We start from the raw sequence: 21899 nt of genomic DNA, 5'->3' as shown, positions 1-21899 counted from the left end.
GTGCCTTTGGCTACATTCACGGCCCCAGTGACCCCAGCGGCCATGGTGTCCTTGGTTCCTGTTAGCACTGTCTTGGTGGTGTCCAGGCCGGTCTGTACTGTGCCTTTGGCCATGTTCATGGCCCCAGTGACACCGGCAGCCACAGTGTCCTTGGTTCCGGTCAGCACGGTCTTGGTGGTGTCCAGTCCTCCCTGGGCGACCCCTTTGGCCACATTTGCTGCCCCTGTCACCCCACTGTAGACACTTTCCTTGGTGCCAGAGAGCACAGCCTGGCCTGTGTTCAGACCTCCCTGGACCACACCCTTAGCGGTGTCCACCAGGTTGCCCACCCCAGAGGAGAAGGCATCCTTTGTCCTGGTCACCTGAGAACACACCAGGTCCTTCGCTCCAGACAGCATCTGAGAAAGGACATTGGTGATCAGGATGGGCGCTGGGGGACCACCCACCCTGACAACCCAATTTCACCCCAGTGCCTCAATTCTTTGTGAGCCTCATTTTCAACAGATGTTCCTCTACCAAACTGTGGGTCCTACCCGGCTTCCAGAACCTGATTTTCATGACCTCAGCCTCACAGAATGCAAATGACCATGTTCTCTCAGGACCCCCAAACTGAGGCCCCCCTATTGGAGCACTATGGTTACTGCTTGACTGAAACCCAAGACAGAGCCCCTTGTGCCCCCTCGGCTCCATGGTGCCCCCCGCCCCTGGCATTGCTGTATTGTAACACAACAGGCCTCTTTGGTGCTTCCCTGGGGGGCTTTGGACTCTCAGCGTTTTTGCTTATGTATCGGGCTGCTGGCCAAAAGTCGGGGGCTTGAACCCGCTAGCAGTACTGTGGGAGCAGGAGGAGGCAGCTCCTGGAGCGATTGACAGCCCTGGGAAGCCACTGGAGGTGTTCCGTGGGTCAGAATCCACTCCAGGGCGGTGGGATTAGGGATTTGGGTTAGGAGCAGACAGGCTGAATAAAAAGAGGGGGACAGTGTGATATTTTGTTTTGCAAATCTATCCATCCTGATACGGCCTTGAGGAAGAAAGGGACGTGGGTCGTTCTAAACCAGGAGGTGGCACTTAATGGCGACTTAACCTGAGCCAAACCAGGTCAGCCAGTTCACCCTGTCGCATGGTGACACGGCAGCGTCCTGGAACCTTCGGGGGTCCCCGAGCTCTGGCCTAGCAGTGAGGAATCGCACCGCCCATGGAAAGACGCACGGTGGAAGGTAGGCACTCATTCAGTGCTAGGGCGATTTCCAGCTGCTGAGAACCCGCTGGAGGGTCAGCTATGAATTGGTCCTCACTCGATGGTCCACAACCACAACAGCAGCGGTTACACCATAGGCTTTACAGAAAAGGTCTTCTCAGGCACCTCTGCGTGGATTTGAACATCCCACCTTCCAGTTAACAGCTCGGCTCTCCCCAGCCAGGGGCTCCACTGGACTCTAGTTGCTGGCTCTGATTCACAGTGAGTGTACACAAGTGGGTGAAATGCTGCCCCTTCCTCTGCCCTCAGGGGCCGCTGTGAGCTGTAAGATTTTAACTGGCTCGTTTTCAGAAGTCAATCACCAGGCCTTTCCTCCTAGTCTGTCTGAATCTAGAAGCTCTGTGGAAACCTGTTTGGTATCCAGTAACACAACAGACCTTGAATGACAGATGGGCAGGCGCTGTGCAAAAGTTGTAGTAACCTGGAATGGAACCGGGGTTTCTTGCATAGAAGGTGTGGATTCTACTGTGAAACTAAGACTGTCTCCAGGACTTTACCTCTTCTAGCAGACCTTCCAGACTAAGCTGGGCCCAGATCACAAAGCAAATGAATTCTTTATTCACATTCACATGCATTTTGCAATGTGGTAGACGAGGAAGAAAGGCCTGGCTATCTACTGAAAATTAGTCTATGAAAACCCCAAGGACCACAGCCATCTATCCATAGCCAACCGCAGGGAGGAAGCAGGCTTGGGAAGTGTTTCCTTCCCTTGTGCGTGGAGCTCTTGGGCCAGAGAGCTGACTCCACAGCGGCATGGAGCCGGGGAACCCTGTGCGGACTGCAGGCTGGGGGGACCTAAGGCAGTGTTGTACCCATTTTACAGATATGGACATGGAGGCCCAGAGGGAAGCGATCTGCCTAGAATAGGAGGGTGTCTGTCTCTTCCTCGCTGGCCCTCATCACCAGGGAGGGGCCTTCTTCACATGGGGGACACCATGAGACCAGGCCCTGTGGGACCCTCTCACCTCTGGAGGCTGTGTTCCTCCGGCCGTCTTCTCCGGGTGGGTGGCCGCTGCAGAGACAGGTCAGGGAGGGAAGGCGTGGAGGATGAAGGCAGTGCCTGTTGTGTAACCACGGGCACAGCCCAAAAGGTCAGGAATGTCCCCACAGCCACGCCAGGGACAGTAGGAGGTGGCATCCACAGCCAGCGGTGTCCCTGGAGTCAGGATCCTGGGGCTCCACAGGCACCCTCTTCTTCCCCGGCACTGTTTCTCCCTTCCGGCTGGGTCTTGGTGACAGTCACCCAGTGGGCTGAGGTGAGGGGGCTGCCAGTGCCCTCTGGGCCACCCTGCCTGGCCATCCTCGCTCCTGCCCACCACCCCACCCTGCCCCCACCACAGCTGCCAGCTGCCTGTCGCCAAGGTATGTTGAGCAGGAGTCAGCTGCCTAGGCAGGGCTGCAGGCCCAGACCGCACTGCCCAGCCTCCTCTAGGCGGTCCACCGGCCCCCAGAAGGACCTGCAGACGCCCAGCCCAGGGCCCTTCGGGCTCTGAGATGCCCTCATCTCCCAGATGCTAAGGGCACCTGTGAGCCACTGAGGGTTCTAGAGGGAGGGTGGGCCAAGGAGTCTAGGGAAGAGCAGCTTGGCTTGTATGGAGCTCACTGGCCGGCGTGTCCTCTGCTATGACCCCAGGGAAGACGCTGACCCTCTCGGGGAACTAGGGGAGCAGTCCTTGATGAGTTCAAGCACTCCCCGCACCTGGCCCCAGGTGCACATCATGAACAGACAGGTGGGAGGCGGATGAGGGAGTGGAGGTACATTGCAGGGCAACTGAACTGGGCTCGAACCCCTGCTTTGCCACTAAGTGGTCATGCTGCCTTGGGAGACAACCCCCCACTCCTATGCCTCAGTTTCCCTCCGTGAGGCCAGCCTAGTAGGGTTTGCTCATCCTTCACTCTGGGTGGAAGCCTCCACTAGGATCTCCTTTTCTAGGGGCTCTACCCTCAGACACCCCACGTGAAGCTGTCCACTCACCCTGAGCCTGGGGCAGGGCAGCCCCAGCGCCTGTGCCTGACCGGGCCTCCTTTGTCGAGGACAGCAAGTTCCGGGCGGAACTGAAGCCAGGCAGGGACCCCAGGAAGCTGCTCAAGGTCTGGGGGTGGGGGTGAGGGAGGACAAGGTGAGGGAGATGATGCAGCAGGGAAGGAGGTGGACAAAGGCCCTGTTCAAATGCGGCCCCTGCTCCCTGCATGACCTCAGAGCCACTCTGGACCTCAGTTTCCTCATCTGGGTAATGGGTTGAGAGGGTGAAACAGCTCAGCCTACAGGGTCCCCAGACAGTCTCCTTCCACACTCCCACTTCTCAGATGGGGAGACAGGCTCAGAGAGGGCTGTGGTCTGTGATTTGTCACAAAGTGGGCCTCTGTCCCCCAACCCCAGTGTGGTCAAGCAGGAAGAGTTGGCATTATGGCTCCCAGAGCCCCCCAGGACTATGGAGTCACCTTCTGGGGGCTCTGGTGGGAGGGCCAAGGAGCTGCAGGGGTTCCCCCAGCTCACCTTGCCCTTGGACTTGGGGGGATCCCGGCTCCCTTCATCTTGCGCAGACATGGTGGGACTAGAAGCAGCTGGGAGTGGGTAGAGGTGTGAGGACAGGGGCCCTTGGCCCCCTGCCCAACACCCCCCACTCTCTCGGTCTCCCACCGCCCACTGGCCGGGGCTCACCCGGGCTGCAGGAGGGTCCTTGGAGCGGCGAACGTCCCGGCTGGCGGCTGCTGCTCTCGCTCCAGGCCTTATAGGGTCTGAGGCGGGTGCGGACGGGTGGAGGCAGGCGGCCAGCAGGGAGGGGGAGTGGGGGGGGCGGTCACGTGCCTGCCGGCCCGCCCGGGCCCCAGCCCAGCACCTTTGCCCTGCTCACTGCCCACGGCGCCCGCCCCCACCCCAGCCTAGGGGACTCACGCCACCTGGGCTGCCCGTGCTACCCCGCCCTTGCCCCATTCCCATCCTGCTCTGCTGGACATCTCCACACCTAACCTGCTCTGTGCCTCGGTTTCCCCTTCTAGACTCTTCCCCGCGGCCCACTGCATTCTGCACCCTGCTGCCACCTCTTTGCAGGGCTGTCTCCTCCTTTCAGTAGCACTAGTTCTGCCCCGGGAACTTTGCACAGGCTGCTCCCTCTGCCTGGAATACCCTTCCCCAGGCGTCCCCAGGGTGCCCTCTCCCCTCCTCTGGATCTGTTTGTGCCCTGCTGTGTCCCAGTACCCATAACAGCACGTAAGAGAGGGCCAGCTACAGGGTTGTGAACCCGGAATGGGGTCACGCATGTAACCTGTTCACAGTTAGCATTGTCCACGCAGAGAGGAAGTCTCTGAGGGGGTCGGAGCTGTTCTGAGGAGAAAGGGGGCGTTCCATTCTCCAAAGGTGTGACATGCAGACCTGCCAGGGCTCAGACAGCACTGAGGGTGACGGGAGAGGTTGATCTGAATAGTGCCAGCTAGAACCAACCCTGAGAGGCTCCCAGGAGGAAGCAAATTGTAGGCAAAGCTTAGACTCAATCCAGAGTTTACCCACAGGAAGTGCCAGCACCAGGATTTGAACGCAGACCTGGACCAGTGTCCTGGATGCCGAGGGCGGGAAAGCAGAGGATTTCTGGCCCCTCCTTGTGTTCGGTTCTGGCTCTCCTGCCCTTGGGAACTCAACATGGGCATTTGGGGGCTGTGTGTGGCTTTAGACACCAAGCGGGGTGGGGGGAGGAGGGTCCAGCCAGCCGACATGCTGACCCCAGGCCATCTCCTTGGAGCCAGTGCTGTGTTTACCAAATAGTCAGGGAACAGAAGGAGGGTGTCCCCAACTCTGTCCTCCAGGCCAGAGTGTCCCAAGAGGGATGGGGAAAGCTGGCTATATGCCTCCCTGTCTCACAGCACAGCATGGTATAAGGAGCCGACAAGAAGAAAATAATAAAGAAGAATAAATGATAAATAATAATAAAGAAAAGCCTGCCCCTCTTCTGCCCACAGCCCTCCAGGGCTTGCCCCTCCTTTGGGTAAAAGCCAGAGCCCCTTTGCCCCCTGCCCCATCCCCTCCCTGCTCTCCTCTCCTCCTCTTTCCCTCCCTCCCTCCACTCCAGCCCTGCTCTTCCTCCAACTTGCCAGGCTGGTCCTGCCCCAGGGCCTTTGCACAGGCTATTTCCTCAGCCTGACATGTCTTTCCTCCACATTCCTCACCTCCTTAGGCGACTTTTGTTCCTGTGTCACTTCCTGGACTCCTCCGTGTGGAACAGCTCACCTGGGCTCCGAACCCACACCCCCAGCCCTTACTGCTTGTCATTTCCTCATCTTCTAACACTCACTCAGCATCTTCTGCTTGCTCTTGCTTCTTGCTCCGCTTCTCCTCATTGTCAAGGTCTTTATCTGCTCTGCTTGTGCCTGTATCCCCAGGACCCAGGGCCCTTACTGGCTCACAGCAAGTGCTCGGGAGATACGTGTTGGATGAATAACTGAATATCAGCTTCCCGGGTGCAGCTTTCCACTAGAATTGGGCACGACTGCCTGTTATTTTCACCCTCACTTCACAGAAGAGAAACTTGGGGTTCAGAAAGGACATACAGAAGCCACATTCCCTCCCATCTTGAAGGCAAGGCTGAGGCTCAATCCAGTGCCTTCACAACCTCTCTTCCCCAAATCCCGGCACTTAACCCATCCCCTTCCCTTCTCTGTTCCAGGTAGACCAGCCCTCCTTGTTAAGGCTTTGCCTGGGCTGGTCCAGCTGTTTGCTCATCTCAACTGTCACTTTCTCCCACCTCCTCAGGCCTGGCCCTCTAGGTGTCCCCAGTTTCGCGGGGGAATTGAAGGCAGGGTGTTGGCATGCTGCAACAGAACAGGCTCCAGGCCCTAGCAAGCAAGCTCTGTCTGACAGGGCAAAGGAGGGAACTGGCATGGTGGGGTGGTATCAGGGAAGACTTCCTGGAGGAGGAGACATTGAGCTGGGGTGGGGACAGCAGGGATTGCTGGGTAAAGGCGCAGAGGAGGGGCTCCCTGACCAGCTTGGTTTCTAGGAAGGTTGGAGATTGAAGTCCACCAGTGCCCGGGGAGGTGCTGGGACTTTCCGTCTGAGACTGGAGCAGGGGATGGACAGGAGGTGGCTGGGACGTCCACTGCCATCCTCTGGACCAGGTCCCAGGAAGCCACGGGTCACCTCGTCCTCCCTTCCCCTGACTGTGGTTCCCCAATCATAGGCTGATGCCATCCAGGAACGTGGTCAGAGGGCAGGGTCCCCAGGAGACCGTCTGTGGCCCTTGGCCTGTCTCGGTCTCCTCTGGCCCGCCTGGCACAGATAGAGAGGCCGCAGCAGGATAGCCTCCCACAGGTCTAGAAGTAGACGAGGGGCTGCCCTGCTGACTGCGCCCTTTGCTTGCCCTCACTCCCTGTGGGCCTCCAGACAAAACTCGTACTAAAGTGGGAACAGCTGCCTCAGAGCTGTAGCTGAGAGGCCAACCCAGGTGGGGTCTGGGCAGGGAGGCCAGCAAGGCAGGGATGGAAGGTTTCTTTTACCTTTGACCCTTGACTTGGATGAAGCCCCACCCCTTCTGTCACACACCCAGGATGCCCCCTCCCCTGAGGCCCAGGACTGAGAAGCACCCTGGCCAGAATAAAGACCACAGACCTGCAAACAACACAAAGCATCTTTATTCTGGGCATCGACCCTATGAGTGAAGCAAGCAAGTCTGCCAGGTAGAACTAGTACAAGTAGGGTGTCAGGGGCCCCCAAAGTCCAGAAAACATGGGGTGGGAAAAGGGGAGGTCTCCCTTTACAGAACCCCAAAGAGAAGAAGATTTGTGTGTCTTCAAGATGCATTTTGAGCAGCTTCTTGGGATGGGGAAATGGGGCCAGAGACAGACAAAGAGCTAGGCTTTGGGCTGAAGTTGCATCTGGCCTCAGTTCGAGCCTGGCTTCCCTCTGGACCTCAGGGTCCTCATCTGTCCAAGCAGGAGCTCAAGTATCAGGGAGGCTCGTCTGCTGTTATTCACTGGGGGCCAGCTAGTCGAATCTTAGCCCCAGCCACCATGCGGCAGCACAGAACTGCCCCACAGGGACTCTTGGGCGGCCATGTGTGCAGGAACCCTGGTGGCGCAGTGTGACATTTGGTGCTGGGCTGACAACAGAAAAGTCGCAGTTTGAAGCCCCCTGGAGCTCCAGGAGGAAAAGGCGGGCTGTGTGCTCTGGTGAGGAAGGTTGCTGAGTTAGAAATCATTGGATGACAGGTACGTTGAAAAAAAATCTCTACAGGAGCAGATGGCCAGGTGTTTCTTCCTCACAGCATTCGGTTCAAACTACCAACTTGTACGCTTAACCCCTGCGTCACCAGGGTCCCTTAAAGCTGGTCTGTTACTGTGTGCTATCAAGTCCGCGGGTTTTCAGAGGCAGTAAATCGCACGGGAGGAGATCGCCCATCTTTCTCCCACAGAGCAGCTGATGGGTTCGAACTGCGTGCCTTTGCCTTGGCGGCGCAACTCTGTTAACTGCTAAGCCACCAGGGCGCCCTTGAAGCTGGTCTAGGACTCTGAATGCAGCCCCCACCCGGCCGCTGTAGACCAAGGTCAAGATCGCTTGCGCGCGGCCGCCACAAGGGGGCAGCAGAGAGCGGGCGGGGAGGGCGGCGCGCCACCGTCTGCGTCCCCGGCCTGCTCGCGTCCGCTCAGAAGTCCAGCTCGGGCATGAGCGTGTGTCTGACCGGGCGGCTGGGGGACTCGGCCTCCTCCTCCGCGACGCCCCCCTGGCTCCCCGGGCCGTCCCCGTGCTCGGCCTGCCATGCCCTCTGCTGTGCCGGCCAGTCCAGGTGCGCCCAGCGCGGGTCCCGGCCCCCGACCACCTCGTCGACCAGCACCTCCAGGTCGGCGGGGGGCTCGGGCCGCTCCACGAGGACGGGCGCGAAGGGCCCCACGAGCCAGGGCAGCGGCACGGCCTGCAGCACCAGCTCCAGCAGCTCGTCCACGCAGTCGTGCGCGCGCGCCATGCGGCCCCGCCCCTCGGCCAGCGCGGCGGCGGGCACGTCCCCGAAGCAGCGCGCGTCGGCGAAGGCGGCCTGCAGGGCGTCCACGCTGCGCCGCACCTCGGCCACCTTGTCCTGCGCGCTGGGCGGCAGGCCCCGCACGCTCGTCTGCAGCGCGTCCGCCGCGCCCTGCAGCTCCCACATCAGGCTGCGCGACAGCGCCAGCGTCTCCAGCTCCACCTGCGGGGACAGCGCCCTGCCTCGGGGCCCCGGTGCGCGCGCCCTCGCGCCACCGCGAGCCTCATTCTCCCCCCTGGCCACCCAACGCGACGGAGCCCCCGGCTGTGCTTTCCCTGTGAACACCCAGGGATCGCCACTCTCCCCTCGGACATCCAACAGGACCCGAGCCCTCCCTCAGTTCCCCAGTGGACACAATGAGGCTGTCGCCCACCTCGGTTTGTCCTCGTCCACCCAGTGAAGGGACCGTCACCCTGCCTGTTTTCCCTCACCTGGCTCCGGCGCCGGCCATTCTCTGGAGAATGCTGGTTCCAGTCTCCCCAGAGCCGATGCACTTTCCCGGGGTGGGCGGGGACGATAGGGCTGGCCCCACCCTGCATGAGGTCAATCTGTGGGGACCAGGTAGCAGGCATCAGCACCGGGATGTGTGTGTGTGTGTCACCAGGACAGAACCTCCCTGGACATGGGTGTGTGTGTGGGGGTGGGGTGGGGGGGGTAACCAGGAGAGAGTCTCCCTGGACCTGGGTGTGTGTGTCACCAGGACAGAACCTCCCTGGACATGGGTGTGTGTGTGGGGGTGGGGTGGGGGGGGTAACCAGGAGAGAGTCTCCCTGGACCTGGGTGTGTGTGTCACCAGGACAGAACCTCCCTGGACCTGGCCTCTAAGCAATCACTGAGCTCCTCCTGTATGCCTCCTCCAGCTCTGGCTCGTCCACCAGCCAGCCTGCTCCCCTCTCTTTCCTCTCCCCTCGGATCCAGCGATCTGCGGTTCTCTCAACTTCTGCCTTACTGTCCAACCTTTGCCTATGCAGGTCCCTTCGCTTGTTACACGCTCCTTTCCACCCATGCACTGCCAACTCCTTCCAATTCAACTCTCAAGTTGCCACGTCCTCCAGGAAGCCTTCTCCTCTTCCTTCCCTCTTCTGGGCCCCCCAACACTTGGTGTGTCCCCATCACAGTCTTGACTGTCCTGCTTATAGCCTGGCCCCAGAGAGCACCCTAGCAAGTGAAAGAAGTCAGAATGGAGGATGCTGGAAGTACCTGGGCCTCAGTTTTCCCTACCTGTAAAAAGCACCCCTGTAGGAGACACAGAGGGGATCGGAGACGACACCGTTACATGTAAAGCGTGTGCTGTGCTGAGTCCCTGAACGTGCGTTTATGGAGCGTTTATTGTCAGGCAGGTGCTCTGACAGGACAGCCACTGCCTGGAAGGGAGCTTGCATGCAGTAGGTGCTTGATAAATGCTTGTTGAATGATTGAGTAGGCAAGATCCCTGGAGGGAGATTCACTGAATGAGTAAATGACAACATGGATGGCATGATGAGTAGATGAAACATGCAATGAGAAAGAAAAGTATTTCAGGAGGAGGACAGAGCCTGTGCAAAGGCTCTGGGGCAGAACCCACCAGTTGAAGGAACAGCCAGGAATGAATGAAGGGCACAGAGGAGGAGGGAAGGAGAGGTAGTGGGTGAGGCTGGTCATACCAGACCTGTGGGTCTTGGAGAGGACTTGGGCTACGAGGGCCCTGGAGTGCTGTGGACAGAGAAGAGACTAGCCTGACTCAGGTGCTCACAGGCGCCCTCTGGCTGCTGAGAGGAGAACAGACTGAGAGCTCCAGGGCGGGAAGTGACTGCATGTGTCCAGGGTGTGAGTTGGCTGGACCAGGTGGAGTTGGTGTAGGGGGGAATGAACATGTGTGGATAGATTGTGAGAGCAGAGCTGACTGTCCTGGATGTAGGAGGGGTGGAGGAAGAGAGGAATCAAGCAAAGACCCCAGGCTTGGGGCTGAGCACCTGGAAGGTGCCCTTGGCTAAGTGGGGGAGGTAGGTGCTAGCTAGAGGAGTAGGTTTGGGGGCATCTGAACTTAGTAAACAAGTGCTGTTCATTTTCCTGGGGAGATGGGAGGGATGGAGCTGACAACTGAGGGAGGGCAGGATGCAGAAGAGGTCGGCTTTCTCTCTTAATCCTTTGACTGGAGATAAGCTCCCAGGAACTGCTGGCCTGACCACCCCAGTCCCAGGCTGATCCTCAGATCCCCGGGGCCCGGAGCCCTGGGCACTCCGCCCTAGCCGTCAGCATCTCTGGGTGGATGCAGGGCCCATAGTCAGTGCTTATGGGCCCACGTCAGAGGCCAGGAGTGAGAGGAGGGGGCCAGCATGGGCAGGGCTATCATGGGCGGTGCCTCTCACCAGCTCCAGCGTCTCCTGCAGCTCAGCCAGCGTGTCCTGGGTACGGTGCTTGCTCTGCCTCAGTTTCCCCAGAGAATGCTCGTATGCCAGCTGGCGGAGTCGAGCCGACAGGGAGCCCAGACGCACAAAGTAGCCCTGATGCTTCCTCTGTTCCTCCACTGAAGCCACTTCCGGACCTTCAGCCTCGGCTGCGAGCGCCGCTGCGGAAGGGTATGGGGGTGTGTTGTCAGCATGGCCACCCCTCCACTCTTGCACCCTCACCCTCTGAGGGGAGGATCCCACAGATACCCTACTTCTAATTCTCCACCACAGGTGTCAACTCATTTCATCTCCCAACGCTAAGAGGTAGGTCTTACTATCGGTCCCATTTTACTGATGAGGAAAACCGAGGCAAAGAAAGGAAACGTCATAGCAGGGCAAGAGACAGAGCTGAAATCTGAAGCCAGATGGCCCTCAGTGGGACGGGCTGACACAATGGCTGCAGAGGCCATGAGCCTGGTGCAGGATCGGGCAGCGTTCTGCCCTGTGACCGAGTGGGAACTGACTGGACAGCATCACATAGCTCTAAACTGCAGCTGACCACTATGCAGAACTGCCTCTTAAAGAATCTGTTACAAAAGGACAGCACTTGCCCAAGGACAGAGCCCAGACAGCAGGAAGGGTTAGGAAAGGAGGAGGAATGGGAACAGGAAACACAGGGAGGAAGTGGGTGGAGTGGCGTCACGTTATAGGACTAGTGACCAATGTCCTGAAACAAGAGAAGCCCTGCTGGTGCAGCAGGCTAAGAGATGGACTGCCATCTGAAAAGCTGGTGGTTCGAACCCACAAGGGCGAGGCAGCCTTAGTCAGATTCCTTGAAGATTAAAGCCTCAGAAACAAAATGCGTCTGAACTGCTACCCCTCCCTGTAAACCTTCCTCCATTCACATTCACAGATGAAAAGCAAAGACTGTGTTCAGGCGTCTGATGCCCAAGAAGACTAGAGTGGCACAAATGGTTGGTGTGCTCATGGCTGCTGGTTTGATTCCACCCAGAGGTGGCTTGGAAGAAAGGCCTGGCAACTCTCTGGAGCCCAGTTCTACAGTGACATACACACAGCTGCCTTGAGTCGGAAGTACTCAGTGATGACTGGCCTGGGTTGAGCTCCCAGTAGGAGCTTAATAAATGCCCTGCTGCCTTTCTGCCAAGGAGAGGGGTTCAGCGAGCACATCCTTCCAGGGCTGGAAAGCAGGGGCTGCGGCTCCGGGGCCAGGCTGGTATGTGGAGAACACTGGGAGGCCCTATAAAGGGCAGGCTGTCTTTGGCCTAAATGTCCGGTTTTATTTTTTAAGAACCCAGGAATAGGCATTCCGAGGGAGCTCTGATGGCCCAGTGGTAAGAAGCTGCACTCCAATCCCAAAGGCACCCCGCTAAAATCCACCAGCTGCTCCGGGAGAAGGACGGACAATCTCCTCCTGCGTGACCAAGTGCCTCTGAAGACCCGCTGGAGGGTCAGCTGTGAGTCAGTTCCCACCCGATGGCACCCACCAACAACAGTGCAAAGTCTTACCAACCACCACCGAACCACCAAAGCTACTAGTCATCGAGTCGGTTTTGGTTCCTGGCGACCCATGTACTAACAGAGTGTCCTGTGTATCTGCAGGGTTTGCAAAGGTGGCGGTCTTTGCAAGCACATCTCCAGGCCTTTCTTCCGCGTGTCATTGCTGAGTCAGAACGGACTCATTGCTGACTCTTCAGGAGGTTTTCAGAGGCAGTAAATCTCACGGGAGGAGATTGCCCAGCTTTCTCCCATAGATAGCTGGTGGATTCGAACCACGTACCTTTGGGTTGGCAGTGCAGTTCCTTACCACTAAATCACCAGAACTCCTTAATCCCTGGAAAGGGACCTGGAATGTAATAGATGCCACTGGGGAGGTTATAACCAACAACTGTTTGGTTAGGAGCCCAGCACAGTGCAGAACCTAACACTGGGTAAAGGTGGGAAATGCATTTGAAACATTAGATACTGGTGGTGTTAGATGATGTGGACTCAGCCCGACTCACAGTGACCCCTTATACAGCTGAACAAAGAAGGAAGTACTGTCTGGGCCCGGCCCCCTCCTTACAATTGCTGTGTGCTCAAGCCTAGTTGTGTGGTTGTTGTTGTGTGCTGTCGTGTCAGAACCGACTCATAACTGACCCTCCAGCAGGTTTTCAGAGGCAGTAAATCAATCGCACAGGAGGAGATTGCCCGTCTTTCTCCTGTGCAGCAGCTAGTGGATTTGAACCATGTGCCTTCAGGTTGGCAGCGCAGCTCTTACCACTAGGCCACCAGAGCTCTCATGGTTAGGTGCCATCAAATCAATTTTCGGCCCACGGTGACCCAGGTGACAGGAGAACTGCCCCTTGGGGTTTTCTAGATAGTCTTTGTGGGAGCAGATTGCCAGCAGTCACTGAATGGGTTCAAACCAGTGACCTTTCGTTTAGAAGCCGAATGCTTCACTACTGGGCCACTGCGGTTCTTAAAGACATTGCACAGCCCCAAGAACACACTTTGGGGGGGTCGTCTGTTTGAGATTCCAGCCTTACAGGCCTCTCAGGGTGTGTGTGCTGGGGCAGGACCCCTGGGTGAGTCCCGCGCCTCTCTGATCGGTAACTGGAGGGTGAGGACTTGGGCAGGGGGGATTGGGGTCTTCACCGAGCTCATCCTCTGTCATGGGCAGGAAGTGGTCCACCAGCTCCTCGGACTTGCCCAGCACGACGTCCATGGCGTGGCTCACTGAACGCTTCAGCTCCACGCTCCAGCGACGGCTCTGCTTCGCCAGGTCCACCACCCCTGTCACACCGCTGGTCACTGCGTCCTTGGCTGAGGTCACCACCTGGAGGGAGGGTCCCTCACTCTTTGTTCACCTCGAATCTCAAGCCCCATTCCCCTACCACCGAACCCTATTTCCATGGGACTAGGAATCAGGAATCCACGGCCCCCTTTTCAGCTCTGGGTCTCATCCTCCCCTATAGGAAATGGGGAAGAGAAAAAAAAAACCCAAGAAACAAAACCCTGAAGAAAAGCTAAGAATGAAGAAGGATCTGGAATGTGCGGCTCACTGTCTCCATGACCGACTGCCGCCTCTACCACGTGACTAGAAGAACTGGACAGTGCCCAGCTGCTGTTACTGAACATTTTTACCAAAGATTCTATAGAAGAATGTAGATCAAAAGGGGGGGGGCGGAATGTAGAACAAGATGTCAAATTCTCACAAACTCACAGTTTCTGGTGCCATGACACCTGGATGAATCCCTAAAACTGACCGTGAGATCATCTTTACACTTTAAACCAAAAATATCCCCAGAAGTTTCTTTAAACCTAACAATGTTGTTGTTGTTGTTGTTATGTGCCGTCAAGTCACCTGTGACTCATAGCAATCCTATGTATAACATCCCTAAACCCTGCTCTATTGTGTGCCACTTTTATTGTCTCTGACACACCCACCCCCATTACCCCAATCACGGAATCAATCCGTCTCATCCAGGGTCTTCATCTCTTGCACTGTCCCTCTACCTTCCCAAGCATGACGTCCCTCCCCAAGGACTGGTCCCTCCTTGCATCATCCCCAAAGTATGTCAGACAAAGCTCCAGAATCCTTGCTTCCAAGGAGTAGCCTGGCTTCACCGGCTTCACCCTCTCCAAGATGAATTTGTTTGTTCTCCTAGTAGTCCAGGGTATATTCAATACTCTTCTCCAGCACCACAGCTCAAAGGCATCTACTCTCCTTCTATCATCCCTAGTCATTGTCCAGCTTTCTAATGCATAGCAAGTAGTTTAGCTTAATTAGTAAAGAATGCTTTTTAAAGAAATTATATATATGTGTATATATGTATAACATCAAATTGATAACAGTAATTGGAAAAGAACAATTAGAACGAGAGAGTGGGAATGGTCACACACCTTGAAGAATGTCACCTGTGTCTCCAAGCTGTAATTAGAGAATTATCAAATTGGTGTATGTTTCACTAAAAAGTCATTCTGGTTAACACTGAGAATGGGTGTCCCACAATACTGACCAGTGCTCACGCAGAAACTGTACATAGACTAAGAAGCAGCTGTCTGAACAGAGCATGAGAACAAGCAGAAAAAGTGTGCATCAGGGCTCCATCCTTTCTCTAAACCTATGCGATTTGTCTGCTGAGCAAATAATTCAAGAAGCCGGGCGATGTGAAGAAGGACGCGGCATGAGGATAGAGGAAGGCTCATCAATAACCTACATTCTGAAGATGACACGACTTTGCGGGCAGAAAGTGAAGACAACTTGATGTACTTCTGCGGATCAAAGACTACAGCCTTCCCTATGGGTTACATCTTAACGAGAAAGCAAACATCCTCACCGCGCGACCGACAGACAACAAGATAACAGCTGGAGAAAAGTTGAAATTGTCAACGATTTCACTTTACTTGGATCCAAACCCAACACCTACGGTAATAGCCAAGAAATCAAAGGACCTGTTGCATTAGGGGACTCTGCTGTCAAGGACCTCTCTAAAATTCCAAAGAGCAAGGATGTCAGTTTAAAAAGTAAGATGTGCTTGGTCCACGCCATGGTATTTCCAGTTACTTCTCAGGCATCTGAAAGTTGGACCATGAATAAAGATGACAGAAGAAGCATCAATGCCTTTGAATTGGGGTGTTGGTGAAGAGCACTGGATCCCATGGGCTGTCAAAATCTGACCTGAGGAAATGCAACCAGAGTCCTCATTGAGGCAGGGATGGGACACCTTGTCTCACGTGCTGTGGGCATGTTATCAGGAGGTGTAAGCCTTTGGAGAAGGACTTCCTGCTGAGAAGTGTAGAGGGTCACTGGAGGAGAGGAAGAGTCTCAAAGAGAGAGACAGAGTGAAAGCGGCTGGAGCGAGGGGAGTTCATGGGGCGGCACAGGTTCTAGGGGGACCCCATTCTGCTGCACATGGGGCTACTGCAGGTCAGCTGACCCCACAGCACCTAAAACCAACTGGGATGTGGTCAGTGCTCACAAATGTTGGCCCCTATGGGTCTAACACTTCTTTTTGAGTTAGCAATGCCTCTGTGTGCTGTAGGTCTGTCTACCCGGCCCAGGAAGTGGGGCCATGTCCCCCTCTACACACGGGGCCACCCCAGGGGTTCCCCATGATCTGGTCAATGGTACCATCTCCGAGGGCTGCTGGAGGAAGGGCAGCTTCTCCTCCAGCTTGTCCAGGCCCCTGCAGGCTAAGTCATTTACGGTGGCCACTGTGGGGAGAGAGGAAGGGATGAGGACAGGGGAGAGCCAGGCATGGGGACCCAGAGGGACAGACAAGGGCCAAGGGGCAAGGTTGGTGGAGACATAGAGAGACCATGAATGAGACAGGGGCTCACAGCATGAGACGGGAGAGGAGGGAAGGACAGGAGGTGGGCTGGCGAGACAGGACAGAGTGAGGGAGGGAGAACGAGATAAAGGACGACCAGATAAGGGAAAACAGGCAGGGAGATAGAAAGACAGAGAAAGATGCACAGACAGACAGGCAGGACTGCAGGGCTTACAAGCAAGGGCTGGCTTCTTCTGGGAGAGCTGAGATCCCTAGGGGTGTGGAGGGGCCCATGCTTGGCCTCCCCGCCTCCATCTTGGCCCTGTGGACCCTCGTGCCAAGGTGACACCGTGTCCAGCTCAGGTCCTGAGGAAGGGGTGGGGGGAGGCCCTGGGTTGGGACCCCCTGGAAGGAAGCCCCCTCCTTGGGTCAGATAAGATGTTGAGGGTCTTTGTGTCCCCATCCCCACCCCACCAGGCTTGGGTCCTGTGCTGAGCTGGAGGTGGGGGTCAGACAGGCCATTGAGGATGGACTGAGAGATGGACCCAAGGTATGTCTGCCCCTTCCTGAGGGAGCAGGACAGGGCAGAGGGAAAGCAAAACTAGGAGATGGGAGACAAGTGGAGGGGACAGAGGGGACAGGGATGGAGTGGAGGAGAGCACACAGTGGGTGTGGGATCGGGGACGGGCTGGTGAGAGGCATGAAGGGAGCTGGCGACTCACACTGGGGCTGCAAGTGGTGGAGCAGCGGCTGGGCGTGGTCCAGGGCGCAGGTGGCCAGGCCGCAGACGCAGTTCTCCGCCAGGCGGCAGGCGGCGCCCAGCAGCGGGTGCTTGTCCTTGGCTGCTCCGTAGACCCCGGAGACTGCAGTGCAGGTGGTCCTGACAAGGGGCAGGGCCACCACACGCTGTACCACGTTCTGCAGGGAGGGATGACATCAGAGACGGCCGAGCCTCGCTTGAGTCCGTCCCCGCGAAGGGCCAGGAGCAGGTGGGAGGGGCGAGGGGAGACACAGTCAGGGACAAGAGTATGAGGGCCTTAACTGCGTACAGGCAGGGAGCAGGGGGCGAGGGCCACAACCCAGTGCCAGCCTCTGGGCCTTACCCTCTCACCTGTGAGATGGGCCGCAAGTTCTAGTTCTGAAATAATTTAACTGTTGGAGGGAGGATGGGAAGAGCAAGAGTCCATTCTGGTTAAGCTACTTCTCAGCTCTGTGTGCTTGGCCAGGGATCAGCTTGCCCATCTGTAGAATGGGTTTCTAGGATTGTCCACGTCCCTGGCCATAGAGTTGATTCCAACTCAGAGCGACTTGACAGGGCAGAGTAGAGCTGCCCCTGAAGGTTTTCGAGGGCTAACTGAGCTCTGGTGGCATAGTGGACTAAGCATTGGGCTGCCAATCAGAAGGCCGCCAGTTTGAAACTACAAGAACGTGGCAGTGGATTAGTCTTGGAAATGTCTGGACAGTCCCACTCTGTCCTGACAGGCCTCTGTGAGTCGGCAGTGGGCTGATGTGTTTGTGTTTAAATCTCGACAGAAGCAGATTGCCAGGTCTTGCTTCCTCCCTTCAGCAGCTAGTGGGTTCACATCTCTGATTTTGTTAACAAGCAAGTGGGTGACCACCGGGCCATCAGGGATCTTTCTCTAGGACTGAGGACTGTAATAAGGATGAAATGTGATAGGCATGGAACACTTGGAGCAGACTGATCCCATGTACGTGCTGCCGTTGCTGACATAATTTATTATTTTATTATTGTTATTATTATTACTGCTGCTGCTGTTGTTGTTAAAGGTGCCTGGATAGTGAGTACAGAGATTCAGAGGTGGGAGTGGGAGAGAACTGGTCTGGTAAGTCAGATGAGAGTCCTCGGAGGGACCCTCTCCTCTTCGGGCCTCACTGCACCCCTCCAGGAAGTGGACAGGCTGTCTCATGGTGCTAAGCGAGCTGTGGGAGGGCCCTTGAATAAACCTGTCCAGAAAGTCCTGTCCCCTTGCCCTGCCCTAGGTCCCTGCATCCCTGGAGTGACAGCCCCTCACCTGTGGTTCCTGCTCCAACATCCTGTGTCCGGAGGCCTCAGCCGACTCCTCTTCAGACATGCCTGCTGGACAGGGTGCCCCCCTTGGGAGGCAGGGCAAAGTGAGGAGATGCCCACACCCCAGTCCTCCCTGATCCTGCCAAGGTCTCCAGTTCTGTATGGGTGGGCTCAGTGACTTGCAATAACAGGGCCTCAGTTTCCTCAGCTGTAAAATGGATTAATATAATATCCACCTCAGAAACAGTGAGACGGACCCACCATTGTCGCAGGAGGTACAGCAGGTGCCCACTAAAGAGCCCCTGGAAGGTGGGACAGGTGGCATTGCAGTGACACCGGCTGTAACAATCGGCTGAGCTCAGGAGCGGGTGCGAGGGTGCAGCAGGGCCGGACAGCAGCGTCTCGCTCCGCTGACTGTGGGGTGGAATCGTCCCCAGATCCTCTAACACCAGAGGGCGGGTTTCGGGCTCCAACTCTGCACACTCTCAGTTCCTGCTGTAGGTCTCCGGCCACTGGCCGTCACCTCTCTGGCCTCTATATTTTTCTGTAAAATTGGGCAGGTCCCTCCCTGCTGGCCCGGTCCGGGGACAGCAGCTGCACCAGGCAGAAGTGGTGGGGGTAGCTAAGGCATCCTAACAAGCACGTCCATTTGACAGACAGGGAAACTGAGGCACTCAGGGGGTCTGTCGTGGGCTCAAGGTCACCCAGCTAACCAGGTGAGAGCTCAGAGCGCGACCTCAGACTCTCTGCCGGCGGTTTCCCCCCATTCTCCCTGCCCCACCCGCGCCCTCCGAGCCCTGGTCTCCGCCCAACTGGGTCCTGCGTCGGCGCCAACTGGGCCAAGGGTCTCGGACACCTGCTCTGGTCACTGGTCACTCTGCGCCTCGCTCCAGGCTCCAGGCCCCTCTCTCGCCCGTCGAGGGTCTCCACGCAGGCCTGCAGGACGGCCCTAGCCACGACTCACCTGGGGCGCCAGAAGCCTCAGTTCTCAGGTGCCTCCGCGAACCCCAAGTCTCTGGTTCAAATCTCCGCCCCTCCTGACAGGCCAGGCAGCCTTATAGCGGCTCGGGGGCGTGGCCTCCTCGGGCATGACCAATGGTGAGGCGCAGCGTGGGGGCGTGTTCAGGGGGCGGGGCTTTGTAGGGGCGGGGTTTCAGGCTCCCCTCCTTGCTCCTTGGACTGTTGCCACAGCAACCCGAGGACGCTGGAGGCTCAAGGACTGCACAGCTTCTGTTCTGCCCAGGTTTGACCACCTGTGACCCGCTCTGCTGTGGAGATAATTGAGGGACATGATGGCTCCTGCCACTTCCTTAACTGACCTTGGGCTAGTTCCCCAATGCCTGCCTTCCTTTCTTTTTGAAAAAATCTACCACCTAACTATATGCAGAACAGAGTATCCGGGAGGCTGGGCTCTATGAGGAGAAATGTGGCATCAGGATTGAAGGTAGACTCATCCACAATCTGCATTATGCACATAACACATTCCTGCTCGCCGAAAACTGAGGAGGACCTGAAGCGCTTGCTGCAGAGGGTCAAGGACTGCAGCCTTCAATATGGCTTGAGGCTCAATGTCAAGAAGACAAAGATTCTCAGCACTGGACCAACTGGCAGCATCAGGATGGATGGTGAAGAGAATGAGATTGTTAACCGCTTCAGTTTGCTTGGCTCCACAACCAACACTTTTGGCACCAGTAGCCAGGAAATTAAAAGACATATTGCATTGGGAAAGTCTGCTGTCAGAGACCTCTCCAAAGTACTAAAGAGCAATGATGTCAGTCTGAAGACTAAGGTGCGCCTGATACAGCCATGGTCTTTACAATCACGTGTTATGCATCAGAAAGCTAGCTGTACAATTATTAAGGATAAAAAAATAATTATAAAAACCAAGTACTAGGGATGATAGAAGGAGAATTGATGCCTTTGAGTTGTGGTGTGGAGGAGAGTATTGAATATATATATCATGGATGCTAGGAGAGCAAACATGTTCGTCCTGGAGAGGGTGAAGCCAGAATGCTCTTTGGAGGCAAGGATTCTGAAGCTTTGTCTGACATACTTTGGACATGTTGCAAGGAGGGACCAGTCTTTGGAAAGGGATGTCATGCTTGGGAGGGTGGAGGGACAGCTCAGGAGAGGAAGACCCTCTATGAGGTGGATTGATTCAGTGACTGGGGTAATCGGGATAGGTGTATCAGAGACAATGAGATTGGCATAGAATAGAGCAGGTTTTAGGGCTGTTGTACATAGGGTCGCTGTGAGTCGCAAGTGATTCGATGGCACATAACAACAACAACCATCTAAGCCATCATCGTGACTTCATGTATTGTTGTTGTTGTTGTTGTTAATGTGCCGTCAAATCCCAGACCAAGGTCAAAAGGAGAAGGAAGGATTCAAGGAATATGAACATGTCAACAAAGGGAGTGAGCTACCATGGAGTGCCCCTCACTTCCCTTTCTAGAAGACCACCCACCTGGCTAAACCACAATGGAATATCCCTCCTTTCTCTCCCTAAAGACCCTTACTATAAAAACCTGCCCTAATTAATCTTTTTTCTCTTATTATTAATTTTAATGAAAATTTACAGAGACTTTGGATTTTCATTCATTCATAGTTGTAATCTTCTCCCTGCCCCCCCCACCCTAATTAATCCTAAAGTGTGATATTCCCTGGTCTGGCTCTCTGCCTGTCTCTTTCTTTGCAGATCAATAAATCCCCACCCCAGAGCTCCCTTAATAAAGCTTCTTTAGCTTCCTTTCTTTCTCTGGTCTTTTCCTTGAGTCCTTGGCCTTACGTCCAGTGCGAAGACCTAACAATGAGATTTTTCTTGGCTACCATTTTTACACAAGCAGATAGCCAGACCTTTCTTCTGAGGGGTTGATGGGTAAGTTCGAAACCCTAACCTTTAGGTCAGTAAACAGGCAAACCTAAACTCCACTGAAGAGAGCCCATCCCAACTCATGTTGTTGTTGGATGCCATCAAGGTGACTTCGTCTCCAGCCTTATCCTTACCATCTCTGAGTTGTTTGAGCCCATTGTGAGTCACTGTACTAAACTAGCTTGGTTTTGTGTGTGTGTGAAATGTCTATAACCTTGCTCTGTAGAGAGTGTAGAGAAAGGCTTCAAGACGTTTCAAAACTTATCTTGCAAAGCACTGAAGGAATGTGTAAGGCCACTCCAGACCTGAGCACCCTGGAGGCTTGCAATAAACTAACTTGTTGAGGGTCTTCTCTCTTCCTCTGACCTTCCACCTTTCCCAGCATGATGTCTTTTTTCCAAGGTCTGGGCCCTCCTGACCTCCTGACTTTGGATAAAGTATATGAGACGAAGTTTCACCATCCTTGCCTCTAAGAAGCACTCCAGCCACACTTGCTTCAAGACAGGCTTGGCTGTTCTTTTCACAGTCCATGGGGTGTTCTGTACTCTTCTCCAGCACCACAGGTCAAAGGTTATCCATTCTCCTGTCATCCTTAATCATTGTCCAACTTTCTCAGTGACGTAAGAGGCAATACAAAATACCATGACTTGGATCAGCCACACCTTAGTGTTTGCACTGACATCACTGCTCTTTAAAACTGTGAAGAAAAAGGTCCTTGATGGCAGATTTTCCCAATGCAACATGTCTTTGGATTTCTTGATTGCTGCTACCATAGCTGTTGATTGAGGACCCAAGTAACTTTATGAGGAGGAATGTGGCATCAGGATTGGAGGAAGACTCAACAACCTGCATTATACAGATGACACAACCTTGCTTCCTGAAACTAAAGAGGACATGGAGCACTTGCTGCAGAAGGTCAACGACTGTAGTCTTCAGTATGGATTGAAGCTCAATATCAAGAAACAAAGATTCTCAAAGGACCTCTGGTGGCCTAGTGACAAGAAGCTGCACTGCAATCCCAGAGGTATACGGTTTGAATCCACCAGATGCTCTGCTGGAGAAGGAGGGGCAATCTCCTCCTGTACCAGTCAGGT

General features: G+C 55.5%; 2 protein-coding genes across 2 annotated transcripts in view; both read right to left on the bottom strand.

Moving 5' to 3' along the window:
* PLIN4 (perilipin 4) overlaps positions 1 to 4216 on the bottom strand; it is a 9971-nt gene extending 5755 nt beyond the window's left edge. The window contains exons 1-6 of the mRNA XM_006896441.1: positions 4155 to 4216; positions 3921 to 3997; positions 3756 to 3823; positions 3234 to 3351; positions 2224 to 2270; positions 5 to 398 (exon numbers count right to left, since the gene is read on the bottom strand). Of these exons, the coding sequence (XP_006896503.1) occupies positions 5 to 398; positions 2224 to 2270; positions 3234 to 3351; positions 3756 to 3823; positions 3921 to 3997; positions 4155 to 4216 (766 nt within the window). The remainder of the gene's footprint in view (positions 1 to 4; positions 399 to 2223; positions 2271 to 3233; positions 3352 to 3755; positions 3824 to 3920; positions 3998 to 4154) is intronic.
* A 3674-nt stretch (positions 4217 to 7890) lies between these two features.
* PLIN5 (perilipin 5) lies at positions 7891 to 17997 on the bottom strand. The gene is made up of 7 exons (XM_006896385.1): positions 17938 to 17997; positions 16627 to 16822; positions 15766 to 15848; positions 13287 to 13467; positions 10611 to 10810; positions 8694 to 8810; positions 7891 to 8424 (listed from the first exon to the last, which is right to left on the bottom strand). Exons 1-7 carry the CDS (start codon positions 17995 to 17997, stop codon positions 7891 to 7893), a joined length of 1371 nt encoding a protein of 456 aa, XP_006896447.1.
* Positions 17998 to 21899: the final 3902 nt, after the last annotated feature.

This window comes from Elephantulus edwardii, unplaced genomic scaffold (assembly GCF_000299155.1).
Source record: "Elephantulus edwardii isolate Elephantulus edwardi_28Jun2011 unplaced genomic scaffold, EleEdw1.0 scaffold00185, whole genome shotgun sequence".
Taxonomy (NCBI): Eukaryota; Metazoa; Chordata; class Mammalia; order Macroscelidea; family Macroscelididae; genus Elephantulus; species Elephantulus edwardii.
Note: the sequence above shows the minus strand (reverse complement) of the source record. Positions and strands in the feature narration are given on the sequence as shown.